The 16996-nt window shown below is 45.1% G+C and overlaps 1 protein-coding gene across 5 annotated transcripts in view; it reads right to left on the bottom strand.

Annotated features, from left to right (window-relative positions):
• Nucleotides 1-16996, bottom strand: part of IGF1R (insulin like growth factor 1 receptor) — a 300961-nt gene that overhangs the window by 12766 nt on the left and 271199 nt on the right. For 3 of the 5 annotated variants that reach the window (XM_059058596.2, XM_059058597.2, XM_067029533.1), the window contains exons 14-19: nt 14047-14149; nt 13434-13504; nt 9312-9541; nt 8939-9049; nt 5681-5840; nt 2713-2842 (exon numbers count right to left, since the gene is read on the bottom strand). In XM_059058596.2, coding sequence (XP_058914579.1) covers nt 2713-2842; nt 5681-5840; nt 8939-9049; nt 9312-9541; nt 13434-13504; nt 14047-14149 — 805 coding nt within the window. The remainder of the gene's footprint in view (nt 1-2712; nt 2843-5680; nt 5841-8938; nt 9050-9311; nt 9542-13433; nt 13505-14046; nt 14150-16996) is intronic. The other 2 variants (XM_067029531.1, XM_067029532.1) reach the window with 1 other exon arrangement.

Here is a 16996-nt window from a genome sequence, read left to right as displayed (position 1 = left end):
AAACAGAACTTACCTCACAGATGGAGTAGCTAAAGTCCACAGATACCCCATGGTTTGACCAAGGCCACACAGCCAGAGACACTGAGAAATATGCAACGCCTGCATGTTATTCAGAGCAGGTCATTTACAATGTGGCACTGGCATTTAATGCCTCGTACAAAACCAAGCTTTGAATTTTATGGATTTAATCTTTAAACATTAGATAAATGCCTTTGTGTGAAGTCTTTTCTAATTACGAGCATCGGGGCTGTCTTCCCAAGTAAGGAACAACTTGGTGTGAGACTCACTTCAATTCCAGTGCTGGTTAAAGTCAGCATTCAATAATTACACCTCCTCATACAAGGACGGGATCTGTCAATGTCCCACCCACCAGCAAATCGAAACCTACAGAGATAGCCACATTACCAGCTGATGTGAATTCGCCACTGAAGAATCAAATAACTCTAGGAGGGAGCAACCAGCCCTGGATATTTGTGGCCATTTGGAAAGCTTCTCAGTAAGTCAAGAAATGAAGACTGTTGTAGGGTGATTCAATTGCCCAGGAAGGAAACACACCTTCAAGCCATGGATTTCCCCCTCCCCAGTCCTGTGCCTGGTTCCCTCCATGCCTGGAGGGCACACCTGTGTCTTCTAACCCAAAGGAACCATTTGCATGGACACAGTGCTACAAGAGAGCTGTAGGAGGAACAAGGACAGTGCCCAAGGGCCTGGGAATAATGTCTCCAAGGATAGCAGGAAAACCTAAAGATGTTCCACCTAGAGAAAAGTGACCACTTCCTTGTGACTCCAAGGCCTGTCTTATCAAAAACAGAGCAGGGTGTGCAACCGTGCTACAGAGAAGGGCCAACAGGGTGTCAGCAAGAGGCCGACTTAAGCATAGCATGAAAAAGACCTGCAAAACCCAAGGATGTCTTAAGGATTAGGGCTGTCTGTCTTTATGAGAGAGGAATTAGCAGTCCCTGGAAATATGTGAGCAGAAGCTCAAAAACCAGCTGTCAAAGACGCTGTAGATGGGGTTTGGGGACTGGTCCCAACCTCAGAATATCTTCTGATCCTAAAATTCTAGGGTATCTTCTGCAAAGTCAAATACAACTCTTTGTATTTCTTTCTAGACTTTAACTATTTAGGAATGACTGTTTTGTACCATTGAATACACTCAAAAATGATTTTCATTCCTTCAAGAGGGAGCACTTTAGATCCTGGGGAGCTGAGAAGCCTTCCATATTCTCCATCGTCCTAGCCTACCCACCTTACCAGTGTTATCCTCAAAGGCTATGTTAAAAAAAAAAAACCCTAAATCACTGTCAAAGCCCGAACATGGAATGGAATGAATATGAAATCCCTACTCTTGTTTATATATATATTTTCTTACTGGTTCATAATGTCTATGTCATCAAATGGGAGAAAAATGGCAATGAACACTCTTTACTGCTGCTTGTTGCAATTGCTGCTAACCAGAATTTGGTAAACTTAGCCTGTGAGATATTAACAACTCTAGTTTTATCTTCCTGCCCTGCCTCTGTTTTCCCTGGCTCTCGTGGTTTTATATTTTACTGCACTGTAAGCTGACCTCAAAGTTGTAGGAAGCATGGATCCTAGAATAAACAGATGCGGGTGTGGGCCCAGGCCTGTCCTCGCCCCATCATCTCTATATCTAAAAATGGTGTTGAACACTTTGATTTGACTGTGAAGAGGGAACCATCCTGAATAGGCTGATTGCAAAACAGATCTCACACTTGAGCTCAAGAAGAAATCATGCTTTGCTGGGTCATATTCAAATGCTATTTCCAATTTGCACCTGTCTTCCAAATAGGATCCAAGGCCCTTGATCCCAAGGTTCACGAGGTTAAAAAAAAAAAATGATGTCGCTCACTATTTAAATAGCTCTTCTATGTGCTCATCCCTACAGTTGGAGTAAACAACTACCATTTCTGTAACACATCAGCAACGGGATCTCCTGAGAGGATGGCCAAGAAACTAGCTGACGTTCTAGAAGGTAGACGTGCCAGGGCCTTCGCCTGCCAAGATCCTCAATCGTATTTCAGAACCTGACCACCTCTCCACAATGTTGCTGAGGAGCCACAATAAACAATACTATCAAAAGACCTCTGCATCCGCAGCTGATGCACCTTCTACCCCAAGATACGTCCATGACTAAGGGAGACATTTTGCTTTCCACACCATCTGTGAGTCAACAACGATAGGTGCCCATTGGAAGAGGAAAGACAGCAGATGGAACCAATAGGAAAACACATCAAGACTCATAAGCTTTGGGTCTAAAATAAGCAGTGTCTGCAATCTGAAGGTTTAATTAGGTGAAGCAACCCCCTCCCCAAACACACACATACGCACACGTGTGCGCGCACACACGTCGCATCTATTTATTGCGAAAGAAAGTGAGAGAAGGCAGGCGGGGGAGAAGCAGAAAGAGGTAAAATTTTCTGGCCTGTCCCTATACCCTAACCCCTGGTGGTGTGTCTCCAGGCCTCCCAACCACTCGGTGAGCAGCTAAGCATTGAAAGAAATGTTGGTCCCACAAATTCTTTAGATCCCACAAGTGCCCACTGACAACAGGAACACGTCAGTGAAGAGGGGGTGGCCCCCATCACACTTAGTAAAAGCTGGAAACGGGTAACAATGAATGGAAAACAGGAGGAAAGGAAAGGACTCGTGGGGGCCGGGGGCCGGCGTTACAGGAAAGGTCTCTCGTACCAGACGTCAGAGTGCGTAGTGAAGACTCCATCCTTGAGGGACTCGGGGGACATCCAGCGCACGGGCAGCAGCCCCTTCCCTCCCTTCCGGTAATAGTCGGTCTCATAGATGTCTCTCGTCATCCCAAAATCTGTGAGGAGGAGAGAAGGCACGAGAGTTACCCCGTGTGAGTAATGTTCGCGGAGAAGCAAAGAGGCACAGTGACGTCTCAGAGGAGGGTCCTGTGCCCACAGCCAAGTCCAAGGGGAAACCGGCTTTAGGTAGGCTGATATCCATGCTGCCACCTGATGGGGCAGAAACTGTAGGGGAGGACCGGTGAGTCACATGACAAGCAAATGCCCAGAAACCTCTGCCTTTAAATATATTTACAATGTGATTCTTTTAAGAAGGTAGCTCCCTCATTGCATTTAAAATGAGAGGCATCTTACAAATTATCAGGACCCATAGTTTATCAGGAAAATATGTATTGAGCAGAGCAAAGGTCATTTGTATGTTGTTTAAAAACATGATCAAATAGCCAGGAGCATGTTGACTTTTATTTACTTGGTAACACTGCCTCATTATTAGAGGAAAGAAAGTAGTTTCACCATCTAATAAGGGGGAAAATATTGAGAGTACCAATTCACGATGAAAAAAGTACACAGTAAGATGCCTAAGAGATGGTATTTACTAGGCCCCTGAAGCTATTACTCAATAATGTTTTTCAACATAATACTCCCACTCATTTTTGAAAATGTCTTCCATTTTCCATGTCTCTAGAAGATGTCACATAATTATGTTTGATGGCAGGCTTGCTTTATAATCCTAAATTATTGCTTCTTTGTCAGATTTTGATTTTCCACTCAATCATGTAACCTTTTCTTACAGGGACTCTTCCGTTCTCCTTCCCAGGAAAAAGGGCTGCTCTCCTTTTTAAAACGTTCATTTATGTCTCTAACTCTGCCACAAAGAGCTAAGGCTACAAAGCAAACACAGAGAACAAAGTTCCTTGGATATTAATCAACATAATTTCCTTGTACTATGCTAACGGCCATCGAATTGCCTCCGGTAAAATTGCTTGTCATATTTGTAATCCATGGGACACTGGGCATTAGAAAAACATTTTTGAATCCTAGAGAAGAATAAAAACGAAGTTCTAAAGTCTTATCTCCGAATTATCCAGGGACATGCAAATCGAGGATCTGCTTTTCCTTGCACAAAAAGGAAAGACAGAAATCCCAGAAAAAAAGCACAGACTATTTCTTCCTTAACCCGAAAGAAAAATTTCAAATTTTAGGAAGAAAAAACACACTACAAAGAAAACATCACTATAAATATGCCACATGGTTAAAGAGCAAATAGAGTCCTTGCTGATTTGGATTTCCAATGGCAAGTGGTACAAAAAACGGCTCTCCCGCAGTGAGGGCAAGCAGGGAAGTAAAGGAGCAGGAACTGAGTTAGCCCACAGACACTAACGTTTCATTTCCGAGGACCTGCCCCACACCCAGCACGTGCGTGCCTGGTGCTTTCCTGCACCGAGTCTTTCCCAGCATCTCATGGCTCTCGTACAGCATCATCCCCATTTCAGAGGTCAAGAAATTGGGGCTCACAGAACTTAAAGACACTTGCCGCAAGCCTCACGTCTGTTAGTGGCATGACGGGGATTTAGTTTAGTTAGTGACTGCCTGGCTCTGCAGCTGGGGAAGGGGAGCTGGTTGGCATCTCTGTGGGAATAATCTGAGTCCTCACTGAGAAGGGAAGGGGGAGGGAGTAGGGTACACAGAGGAAGCCCAGGCAGCAGCCATAGGGGCTTTTCCCTGAGAGCCCCAGGGCAAGACAGCCTCAGACTTTCAGGGGTGTCAAATGCGTGGATGCCTCAAAGGGCCAACACACGGAATAACTGATGGCCAAGGATATTTGCTATACGATATGGCTCCATCCATTACCTCCAGCTCCTACAAATGAAAGATAAAGTCGCCGATCCCCACTTGGGAAACCATTCTAGAGGGGATACTCATTGTTCACCAAAGGGCCAAAATATTCATTCAAAATCATTGTTAAAAGAAAACCAAAAACACTGCTAAGGGAAGGCGAGCACTTCCAGAACGGACAGTTCAAGAGCTAGACAAAGAGGTTTAAATAGTTTTTGGATGTAAAGTCTTCCTGTAGCTTCTCCGGATAAATATTTAGCATTTTTCTGAAACATCATCATCTCATAGTGGGAAGAGGAGGTGTTCCCATGCAGCCCTGATGTTTTATGTGTTTTATCAGGCAGATTCAAGGGCCAAAGTAAAAACCAAACCTAAAGTCCGAAATAAATTCCTAACCAGTGACCACCCCCCTCTTTTGGTGTTACAGTGGGTGATGGCAACAAGGGGTCTAAGGAGTTTAGTTAGCTAACAAGTAAGGGTTGCAACAAAGATCAAGAGCTCCGAGGTTGACCAGCTCGGGTGTGAACCCCAGAAAGCAGCGGTCTTCCCTCATCCTGTAACCACTCCTGCTCTGTGCACTGGCTTCACCATCGGGGCCCTCACCTCTTAGAAAACGCCAGGGAGCCCTGGTCGTTGTAGGCAGACAATGTTCCTTGTAAGCTGGAAAACTGAAAGACATACCGGTAGTATGGAGGGCAACTTATAGGCGCAAGTCAAAATCACCAGAGGACACTGTCTCGACTATTTTTGGAAACGAGGCTTAGAACTGTTCTGCCAAGAAATGTCTCAAGTGCCAGTAGAGGCAACCTCAGGGACCACGGCCTCAGCTCACCTTTGGCCACTGCCTGGACCACTGCGTCCATGCACTATCAGGGTTAGAGCCAGGCTGGCTGGGTTTGAGACTATTGACTGGACACAATCACATTATTCCCAAGAGTAAGACTCTGCAGTCACGGGATGCATTGGAAAACCTCTCCACAGGCAGGCTAATGCCCACTTGGCTCCTAAAACATGTGCGAGTTTAGTTCTTGCTCAGATCTGGAAAGCTAAGGACACACCTCCGATTTTGACTGTGAAATCTTCGGCCACCATGCAGTTCCGGGCAGCGAGGTCTCTGTGGACAAACTTATTGGCGTTGAGGTATGCCATGCCATCTGCAATCTCTCCAGCCATCTGGATCATTTTGCTTAGGCTGGGAGGTGCTAGGACTGGATTATTCTGTTGGAGATTAAAAAAAAAAAATCCACATGAGAATTTAGGAATTTTTCCCTCCCCGTGTTCTTTCACGGTTTGCAAATCCACCTTTGTTCAATCTGAGCACCACGGGTCATTCTGCAAAGAAACCAGGAGTGGCTCAGGAGGAGGCCATGGCACTTGCCCTCTGACCACATCACAAAGCTGCAGAGAGAAGCACCTATTAGCACAACTTGGGATGAGCATCTTCGATTTTGGGTGGGGCCAACATCATTTAAAGTGAAACCAGCCATTTTTGATATTAAAAATTCTGGATACTCAAATTCCAATTAGTGTATGTGTTCCTTTTATTTCTACAATCCAACTCCATACAGGGAAAAGGAGGGAGAAGACATTACAAAGGCCATGTGGAAATAAGCAAATGGGTTTCTTGAATGGACACTGGATGCGTTATTTCCTACATTAAATTATTTAATCCTTTTCTTTCCCTTCAACTTTCTTCTAAAGTACAAAACCATCAAGATTAATTTGTTCACCTTACAGAGTGGCATTCCTTGGATTATTATTTTCTGTGGGTGCTGAGGAAAGCAAGCCCTTGACAGTTCATTTAAGTCCAGCAGAAGCTTATTCTGGAGGGGACCAATGTCCAACAGTGACAGGTAACACGGATAAATGTTTCCTCTTTGCAGAGAAGGGCAACATACCGACTTCAGAATTGAGAAGAAACACCCCCAAGTAATAAATCCATTTAGAAAAGTTTTATATAAAATGTGTGTCAGAGCCTCTTTATCCTAAAAGAAAGTGTAGAAACCAATCAGCACCCCCAGTTTAGATGCTGACCACCTCTTGTTTGTGTGAGTTCAAGAGTTGTGGAATATTAAGTTAGGCGCTTACTAGAAGTGGCGCTTCATAATATTAATATAAAAAAACAGAATCAAAAAAAGGAACCTGATTTTAAGTATTGAAGGAGAGGGCTGACATTCTGTCAGTTCATGGTGCTAATACTGCCATTCTTTCAGATGTCTTAGAAAACAGAAATATTTAACTTGCTTAGACTACTTAAGACGCGTATACACAAGCATCCGCATTTAGTGAGGGAAATAAATGAATCTTCACTGGGGGATGATGCCAAGTAGAATATAATGAAACCACAGGACAAGCATACGTATTTTTATACTTGACATGGGTTAGAAAGAACAACTTTAAATCTGACAGATCTAAAAGTGAATTTTGGGGGAGCTTCCCTGGTGGCACAGTGGTTAAGAATCCGCCTGCCAACGCAGGGGACACGGGTTCGAGCCCTGGTCCGGGAGGATCCCACATGCCGTGGAGCAACTAAGCCCGTGCGCCACAACTACTACTGAGCGTGCGCTCTAGAGTCTGCGAGCCACAACTCCTGAAGCCCGGGCACCTAAAACCTGTGCTCTGCAACAAGAGAAGCCACCGCAATGAGAAGCCCACGCACCGCACGCAACGAACAGTAGCCCCTGCTCACTGCAACTAGAGAAAGCCCGTGCACAGCAACAAAGACCCAATGCAGCCAAAAATAAATAAATTAAATAAATAATTTTTTTTTAAAAAAAGTTAATTTTTGATCTGAAAAGGACTTTAGTAGTCATCTTGTCCAACCCTCTTATTTTACACATAAGGAAACCAAGGCCCTGAGCCTGAAGCAGCCACCTGAGAATGCAGACAGGTAGTGGCAGAGCCAGGACTAGGACTATGCGTTGCAAATTTTTATTCTGTGCCTGAAACTGGGGACGAAGGAAGTAAGTGCTTCAGACTTTTCAGAGGAGCCTTATATGAATCTGATAAGAAACATACTGCCACATCTCCAGTCACCCAGCTGATGAAGCTTTTCTCCTTCGTGCTGGCTTGTGTATTACAAAGTGAGCTGGGAAAAGGCACTAAGATCCAGGGGAGCTGGGCACCCACGCTGGGCAGAGCAGAGGGTGGGTGTGTTGCAAACCGCCCTGCTCAGGGCCTCAGTCCACACTGGGACTCGCAGCCCTTGCAGAACCACACGCATCATCTGCTATGAGTAAAGGAAGCCACGTGTGAACAAGTGCTTGGAACAAAAATTAAGGAACTACTACTTGGGAGATGACTAAGTTGCCAATTAAAAGAAGAAAACAAAAGATTAAGCTCAAAGAGAGAAAGGCTACAGACGTTCAAGAAGGGTAGAGAAAGGGGAGGATCGAAGGCACAAAAGCAGACCCAAAGCTTCCTCAACAGGCAGCAAAGTCAGGGTCCAAGTGAGGACTTGAGACCCACCAAGGCAGCCAAGTGAAAGGCAGATGTTGCTGGTATCACTTCTAAGTGTTTATCTCCCAGTTTACTCTTAAAAGTCGTTCCTCCAAATGTTACAATCCTGGGTTCACGGGGGAGACACCACGGTAATACAAACTCATATTTTTTTGATACTAAGTAGAGATCATTGTGCAGCTGAGGTGATGCTCATTCAGAAGCTCAAGCAAGGCACTGATTCCAGATAAAGCCTGAAATGGGGATGCAGGGCTTGAGAAATGGGGCTCCCCCGGCTCAAAGGCTCAGACTGCCCACAGGAGGGGAAGGGGCACACGTCAGCTGGGGGCCTGTGAGTGAGTGGGTGTCTGCGCACAGAGCTGGGAGGGAAACCACCCGGCACAAGAATCAAGTCAACCTGACAGTGAACTCTGACAAGCACGACACTGAGCTACACGGGGTCTGGGATGGAGAGAAAACATAATGGGATAGATGGGGATCCACTAAGAACCAAACAAGAGAAAGCCAGTCCAGGAGAGAAGGCAGTGGAGGAGACAGGCACTCCTGGCTGGGGTAGGGGGCAGGAAAGGCTCCAGGGAGGGAGCAGCGCGGACATGGTCTGTGGGTTGGAGTCAGGGAGAGACGGTGGTAGAGGAGGTGACTGGGGGTGGAGGGAATGACGTAGCAGCAAAAGCACAAGTGCCTCTCACAAAAGATCCAGGTCTCTCTCTAGTCAGGGAACTCCTTCATATACAGGACCAAGAACCAAGCACGGGGCAAGAAAAGTGAATGGATTTAAAGACACAGGATCTTCTGGGGGAAGGTTCTAAAGGAAAGGGAACAGTTAACATGGGATGTCAGTGAAAATCAAAACTGACCTCCATTTCTGGCCTCAGAGACCGGAGATAACTTTTGAGGTCCCCCCGGGTCATCAGTTCCATGATGACCAGCGTCGGCTGGCCCTGGGACACCACGCCCAGCAAGCGCACCTGTGAGGAAGGACAGAGAGAAGGGCTCAGAGGTTGAGGGCTGCCCACGACTGTGGCGCTCCCACCGCTGGGACCATCTGGCCCAGAGCAGAGCCCGTACGATGGGCTACTGGGGCTCACGGGCCAGCCCTGCATCACATCCAGAACCTTCGTGTGCAGTGTCTAAAGGAACAGTGGGGTGATGGGGGGATCCCTACAGAAGACAGGGCGAGACAGCAAACCCACAAGTGTGCTCCCCAACACATGGGGGCCCTTCTCTTACCACGTGGTGACAGTTGAACTCCTTCATCACCGAGGCCTCGTTGAGAAACTCAATCCTCTCGCGCATGCTGGCGGCCTCGTTCACCGTCTTAATGGCCACCCTGGTCTCAGGCTCATCCTTGACTACGCCCTTGGCGACACCTTCGTAAACCATCCCAAATGAGCCCTGCCCCAGCTCCCGGCTCATGGTGATCTTCTCCCGGGCGACCTCCCACTCGTCAGGCACGTACACTGGGGAAGAAGAAGCAAGAACTGAAACAGCGTGCTTTGGGCAAACTCCAGGCCAAAGAGGGCAAGATGCCACTTCCTAGAGCCCACAGAGGAAAACATCAGGAGACAAGCATATGGCTTGTTCTGGAATCTCCCACAGGCTGTGGATTTCAGCAAGGCCACTGTACCGTCAAACACTAAAATTTCAAGTCCTCAAGGAGTTCTAGATAATTCAAAGATACCAACAGCATATAAGAACCAGAAAGTCGTCCAATTTCAGTTGTTGCTATAAGTATAAAATTCATGCTGGATTTCAAACAATAATGTAAATATTTCAATAATTTTTTTACTGACTGCATATTCAAACGGATAATATTTTGGATATACTGAGTTAAAGAAAACCTTATCAACATGTATTTCACCTGTTTCTTTTTCCTATTTTATATGTGGCTACTAGAAAAATTTCATGTTTCTTATGGGGCTGGCACTATATTTCCATTGGTAGCTCTGCTCTAGTCTGGAGAGTTTCTCTGGCCTTGCCGGAGACCCTGGGGCGATCAATGAGGTACGGAAGCAACTGAGCTCTGGCACCGAGGGGCATTCAGTGGTGACCAGCATGCAGGGACAGCTGAAGAGCAAAAGGGCCTCCCCAGGGCTTAGGCCTGGGGCCTGTGAACTCAGGGACCTCCCCCGACTGGGGTGAGGGGCTGGGGGGAGGGGCTTGGTAATGACTAAGTCTGAATATGATTTCCTGTCCAGTCTATGCTTCTGGTCAGATTCAATTTGGTTTAAGAAAATAAATAAATAATTCTAGGCAGGAGGAAGGAGAAAGAAAGAGGGAAAGGAAGACGGGAGGAAAGAAAGAAAACAAAACAGAAGATCCATCCTACCACTCTGATGGGTAGGTGAGAACTAAAATGAAATCAACCTGTTCTACAGCTCCATAAGAAATTTCAATTATTATCATATTCTTCTAATGCTGTGTGCTTACGTCCTTGCCTGAGAGGGGAACCCTTGGCATGCTCCACTGGTAGGAAAGAGATGGTCCTGGCTTAGAAATACAGAAGGACTGAGAACCTGGGATGGCATCTGTTTGCCTTTAGGCTTTCAGATGTTAACCGTGGGCCTGTGCGGCTGGATGTAAGAGAAGCAGTGGGTTGACAGCTATATTCCGACACCCCCAAGTCCCAGGTATCTACCTTTAAGTGATATCTTAAAGCAAAGATGTCTATAAACTAGGCCCAGGAGATACCACCAATTTACACCTCTAAGAAATTTCCAATATGGACTATGTTAATCAATCTAGAATTTTCTTTCACATACATTTTTGTATTTCATAGTAAGTACGTATGTGTTCAGGAATTTCACAAACGGAATTAACAACCTCCATATGGCTCAGACAGTTTATAGCCCCGAAGAAGGGGCTGATGCTCACTTGGGAGAGTAAGTATGCAAGACAACCCAGTAGATAAGACTCTTCCTGATACCCCTCAGAAAGAAAAAAGAGACACTGTATATATCCATTTATCTCTGAAAATCCAGGCTTGCTTTTAATCAGAATTAACGATGTAACACACCATGAAACATGGAGTGAAAACCAATCACATTCATTCCCTGGGAGGTAGCTGAAGTCAATACTCAAAATCCTTTCTCTCAATTCAACCCAATAGCTCTGACTTTAGCCAGCAGTCCTAAGCCCTGCCAGGCAGGCGAGGTTTACAGTGCACAATGTTATCAGCATTTCCCTGGAGGGGATTTTCAGTGTACTCTGGAGAATGGTGACATGCAGATTAGCTTTTGGAGAGAGAAGTTTTTTAAAGCATTTTTGAACTGCAATGTCATTTTGTTGCCCCTTGAGGAAACTATCTATAAGATGCTTGTCGAAAGGCTGAATAAATTAAGTTCAAATAAGGTGACAGTCTTCCTACCTGTTGGCCTGGGTGACAATAAGTTTTGTTTGTTTTGTTTTTAAAGAATCAAGAAATATTATGAAGGCACTCTGGAAAGACACAAAATTTGAATTCAAATCGCCGTTAGAGTCTGATATGATTGTATTTGTGCTCTCTCTAAACTTCCTGGATCCTTCACAGACAAAGCTACAAATCCCAATCTTCTATGCTTTATTTCGAAACCGAGCAGAGTTTTGCAGTAGTCTTACTCCACAATGATAGAGCGGGAAGTGGCCTTGCATTTTCCTTATAAATTCCATTAAATGTGTGATGACTCCTCACATTACTTGATTAAAAAAAACAACTATTATTTATTCAAACAATGCATAAAAATCGTCTTGCCTTTTATTTTTTTTAAAGAAAAAGATCCTCTCCACAAGTAACTACTCTTTTAAGTTTGGTGTGTATCCTTCAGGAACATTCTCTGTGCCATATATGTACATACACACACATACAGACAGACATGTAGGTGTGTGTGTACATATACATGTCTTTTAAAAATACAACTTTGTGAGACCTTTATATAAAGAAGAATAATGTCCTCATTATTCTACGCTTGATTCGCATTCAGGAGTCTGCTTTTGATTGGCTTTATTGTAAACACAATTTGAATTAGAAATTATTAAAGAAATCACAGTAATAAAACTTTACATATTTATACAGTGCTTTTAAATTGTTTTCTCATTTGATCAGGATGAGCAATTAGAATAATCATGACTCTTTATTTCACGTCTCCTGCACACACACTTCCACTTCTGAAGCATGAGCGAGGCAAACGTGTTTTCTAAATACATCCAGCCGATTCCATGCACTTATTTATTCACTTGACAAACCCTGGCCAGCTGCTCCTGTGAGCCAGCTTGCCGGTCTCCCCAGCCGTCAGGACCTCACAGTCCTTCCCCTCAGCGACTGCATCACATGTCAACAAGATGCTAGGGGCTGCCTCATCCTGATTTCTCAACTGCCTAGTTCTGTGACCAGGGCGAGTTTCTCCTCTGAGCCTTGTTATCCCACTGACAGATGAGCATCAGACAACCCGTCCTATAGGGATGCAGGGATCAAATCGGATGGCATTTGTGAATGTCTCTAGCAAAGTGCCAGTTAGTGGTACCCAGTGACCAATGTCTCACCCTGACTTACTTTGAAAAGTTAGGATTTTGGCAAACTTGGAAGACAAGACAGCAAATAAGGACAAAAACCTTCCAAGTCAGACCATCTCAGACGTTTAACTAAATGGCTCTCATGAGTTACTAGCAGAGGGAATGTGAACAGGCCATGAGGGTAAGAATCATTAAGACCCCAGTCAGGAGGGAATGAACAGAAAATCTCCCAGATACAAAAATCAGAGAAGCCGTAGTGATCAAAGACAATTATAATGACACGAAACTCAAGCTGAAACTAGTTTAAAAGGACTGTTTTGTCAGCTGCAGCATATCTTCCAACTAGATGTTGACAATTATATAGCTTTTTTCATTCTAGCATAAAATTTCAAGCAATTAAATAAATGGATTACTGTGCCGGCCACATTCATCTCTGAAGCCCATTTTTCCTTGGGGCAGCCCAGACCGTCCCAGAATTTTTGACATATTCAGTGAACTGCTCAAAACATTGGTTTAAAAAAAAAAAAAGTGTTGGGCTTCCCTGGTGGCGCAGTGGTTGCGAGTCCGCCTGCTGATGCAGGGGACACGGGTTCGTGCCCTGGTCCGGGAAGATCCCACATGCTGCGGAGCGGCTGGGCCCGTGAGCCATGGTCGCTGAGCCTGCGCGTCCGGAGCCTGTGCTCCACAATGGGAGAGGCCACAGCAGTGAGAGGCCCACGTACCGCAAAAAAAAAAGTGTTAATGAAGATGGATCTGAGGCCAAAGGTACCTCAAAATAATGCAAACCTCTTCCCCTGAATTCGTAACACTCCCCAAAGCTCCTGAGCTGGGACCCCAGACAGTGACTGTAGTTTAGAAGCTTACCATCAGCTGCACTGAAGTACTCCGGGTTCACAGAGGCATACAGCACTCCATTCCCCAGCCTGCTGTTATTTCTGTCAAAAAGGATGAAATTCAGGTTAGAAAAAAAAAGAAAAATCCCCACATACTTTTATATGTACTTTCATCTTTGTTACCTCAGTTTTATTTGTTCTGATTCATTAAGGACCAGGAAGGGGTGGTGGAGGTACTGTCAGGACAGCTCCATCACACTTGCTAACGCCTCTTTTGGCTTCTTCAACAGCCTCAAATTAGAGCTTTTTAAGAAACATTTGTTTCTTTACTTTGTTGGAAATGGAAAGGCTTATTTGATGGACAGGGTTAAAATATCATGTTTGAAAAAGCTTTGCACAAGCAGCAGTATCTGTGATAGGGCAGTCAGTGTGGGGATGATCCAGGCTCCAAGGAAAAAGCCTTTTTCTGTTGTTGAATCATTAGAAAACATTCTCTTTTTTCTGTACATTTGATTGGAAAATCGGGTTTTCCGATCCATAAGATAATTCCTCAAACGTCTTAAAGAGTTCATCTTAACTTGGGGTCAAATCATCAAACCAGTCAGACACAGAAAGTATCTGTGACTTTTCACCAAGTCACTCACCTTTTTCTGTGGAAGACGTACAGCATTATAACCAACCCTCCTACTATCAGCAGAACGGCAATGGGTAGAGCAATAATCAGATGGATGAAGTTTTCATACGTTGCTGCAGAAACAAATGGGAAACAAGAAAATGTCACGAGGTGAACAAACTGCTCGTGTCCTTTGTTTATATTTAGCTGGAAGTATGGAAAAAAAATCTCTGAGAATTCCTTTATTGTCTATCATGAACTAGGAGTTCTGAAGGTAAATAGTATTGTACATAAAAGAAAAAAAAAACTCTTATTTGTAAAAAGATGAAATAAGTGCCGATGGAGGAGTAAAGTCACTTTTATTTTCAAAGTACAGTGTATTCTGAAATAATAGTTCAAATGATGGATTCAAGTAAAATAATCTTTGTATACAGTTTGATGATTATTAGTGGAATTGCACAAATTTGTTAAAAAAAAAAAGGATAGATTCTTATGTATTATAGTGCTCAAGGTGTACTGACTTTTATCTGTCTTAAGACAGTTCCACAGACAATTAAAAAAAACAAAAAGTAACTGGATGGCACCCCTTGCCAAAGCTGCTCTGAATACGCCCCAAACATCAGAGTCTATAGTTACAGGTCTGAGACCACAGAGCTCCTGCCTGCTCATCGCCATCCTCAGCTCTTAGATGACAGATGCCAGGCTGGACACTGATCCACACACTTGAAAATTCTGTCAGACGCTGGTAATCAACACGTCCACAGGTAGCATAACAACCAGACAAGTGGACCACACATGCTGCAAGGATGCAGGGAGGAAGGGAGAGGGGAAGGGAGTCAGGGGAAGCTCGCCAAGCACAGAGGACGGTTGGAAATGATACTGGAGAGAAATCAGGGCTGGCTCCTAAGGGGCCTTGTCCAAGCTAAGCACTTTGAACTTCATTCTGCAGATTAAGCGGAACCAGTGAGAGCTCTCCAGCCCCACAGTGAACTGGTGGGATTTGTGTGAGAGAGACGGCTGTGCCTGAGGACAGCCTGGAAGGGCTGGCAGTGGGCAGGAGACCCTGCCCTGTCTGGGGGAGTGGGTGAGGGGGTGCCCTGGGCATGTTCTGCATCACCCAGCTCAGATCTCACCAAGGAATCACTGCTCCTTGTCTATGAATGAGAAAGACTCACAGAGATGAACTGTCCTCCCCAGGGTCACACATGCAGCTGGCTGGCCATGACCTAGGGATTGGAGCCCAGGCTTCCGGCACCCCTGGCTCATATTTTCCCTACGAAGCAAGCGCCCTGGAGGCTCTGAGCTGAGGCGGTGGTGGTGGCTACAGAGGCTGGATTCCAGAGGTATTTCACAGGCCGAATCAATGAGAGGTGGGGTTGAATGAGAAGTGGGTGGCAGGAGTGAAGGAAAGGGGAGGGATGGCTGTGAGGTTCCTGGCTTGCGTGGTGGGTGGATTACAGGGTCACGGACTGAGCTGAGGAACAAAGGATGGAGAGAGATTTTGAAGGTAGCAACTGTGATTCTGGTTTTGCGCACAAGGTGTCTGAATTGCCTTTGGGACACCCACTTATGTGGAAATGAAGTTGGAACTCACTGGGGACCAAGTTACATCTATTGTAGATCACCCATCAATGATTATTCTGCCACTAAACACTACTATTATTATTACTCTGTGAGGACTATTAAAGCTATTTTAATTTTTTTAATTAAAGATATTTTTATCAAATAGCTCTAAAAATGGATACAGTCTCCTGCATTTCCTAATTCTTGAAAATACTTGCAAATTAACACGGACTTTGGGAAGTTAGTGGAGTTTCTTTTTTGCCCCCGAGGACTATTTCTTCTATCTCTATCACTTATACTAATGGTCGGGTTGTACCCTATTCTTTATGAGTTTCACATTTCAACGGGGACATGGAAAAAGTGGAACACATCCAGAGAAGAGCAAAATGACTGAATGGCTAGAAAATTGTTCTATGAGCCTGGGCTACAAGAAAAGGCCCCAAGCCTGAGATTATTTAGTCTGGAGAGGAAAAGCCTAAGGAGTAATTTAATAGTATTCAAGCACATGAAGGGTTCCTAAAAGAAGAGCAGTTGCCAGAAAGCTTCCAAAGCTTCCATCTCCTCTGAGGATTGAACAGGAGGAAGGGAGACTCAACCACAGCAGGAGAGAATCTTGTCTGACACAAGGAAAAACTTCCCAACGGTAAAGCAGGCACGCAGATTTAATTTCCCCATGGTGTATGCCAACTCCTGCTGGAAAGATGCCATCAGAGTGGCTCTTGGTTTTCCCACTGGCTCCCGGCACTCACAGGGTTAAAAACGGGGGAGCAATGGCAGAGAGGAACCCGTCATCTCTGCAGATAAGCCAAGGTCACTGAACCCCAGAAGCCAATGCTGCCGTTTCAAAGAACACAGCATCACGCTAGACCTCTAAACCTAGGCTCTGTTCCTAAGGGATGGATGTGGAGAGGGGAGGAGAGGAGAAGAGAGAAAACAAGCCACTTCTTCGGGGAGGGCTCTGGGAATATTGTGAAAGTTCCAGCGCTGGAGTGTGTGCCACCAGCCAACTGGAAGAGTAGGTAAAATGGACCACATGGAGAATTCAGACTATTTTAGATGATGGAGTTATCTTCTTAAGCATCTGTTTACCCCTCACACAGCACCAGGCTCATCAAATGCTACCTCAAGGTCTGCAATTCTATCCCCGCACATCCTTCTTTTGGTATCTGTCACTGTGTAGACTTCCAAATACCATGCATATCTTTGACTAGGCGCTAACCAGGTGGACTGCTGGATCGACTGAATCCTGAATTTAAAAACTCAGACTCCAGACCAGAGTAGCACAGATGTGGATACCAGGAGAAGGCAGTGGGAACTGCCCACCTGACCCCAAAGTAGCACCGCTAAGCAAGGTGGGACGGCTTTCTCTCACGGAAGCAGTCAGGAATAGTGCTATGCCAGATTTGATCCCATTATCT

Source organism: Kogia breviceps, chromosome 3 (genome assembly GCF_026419965.1).
Source record: "Kogia breviceps isolate mKogBre1 chromosome 3, mKogBre1 haplotype 1, whole genome shotgun sequence".
Taxonomy (NCBI): domain Eukaryota; kingdom Metazoa; phylum Chordata; class Mammalia; order Artiodactyla; family Physeteridae; genus Kogia; species Kogia breviceps.
This window is presented reverse-complemented; position numbering and strand designations above follow the sequence as displayed.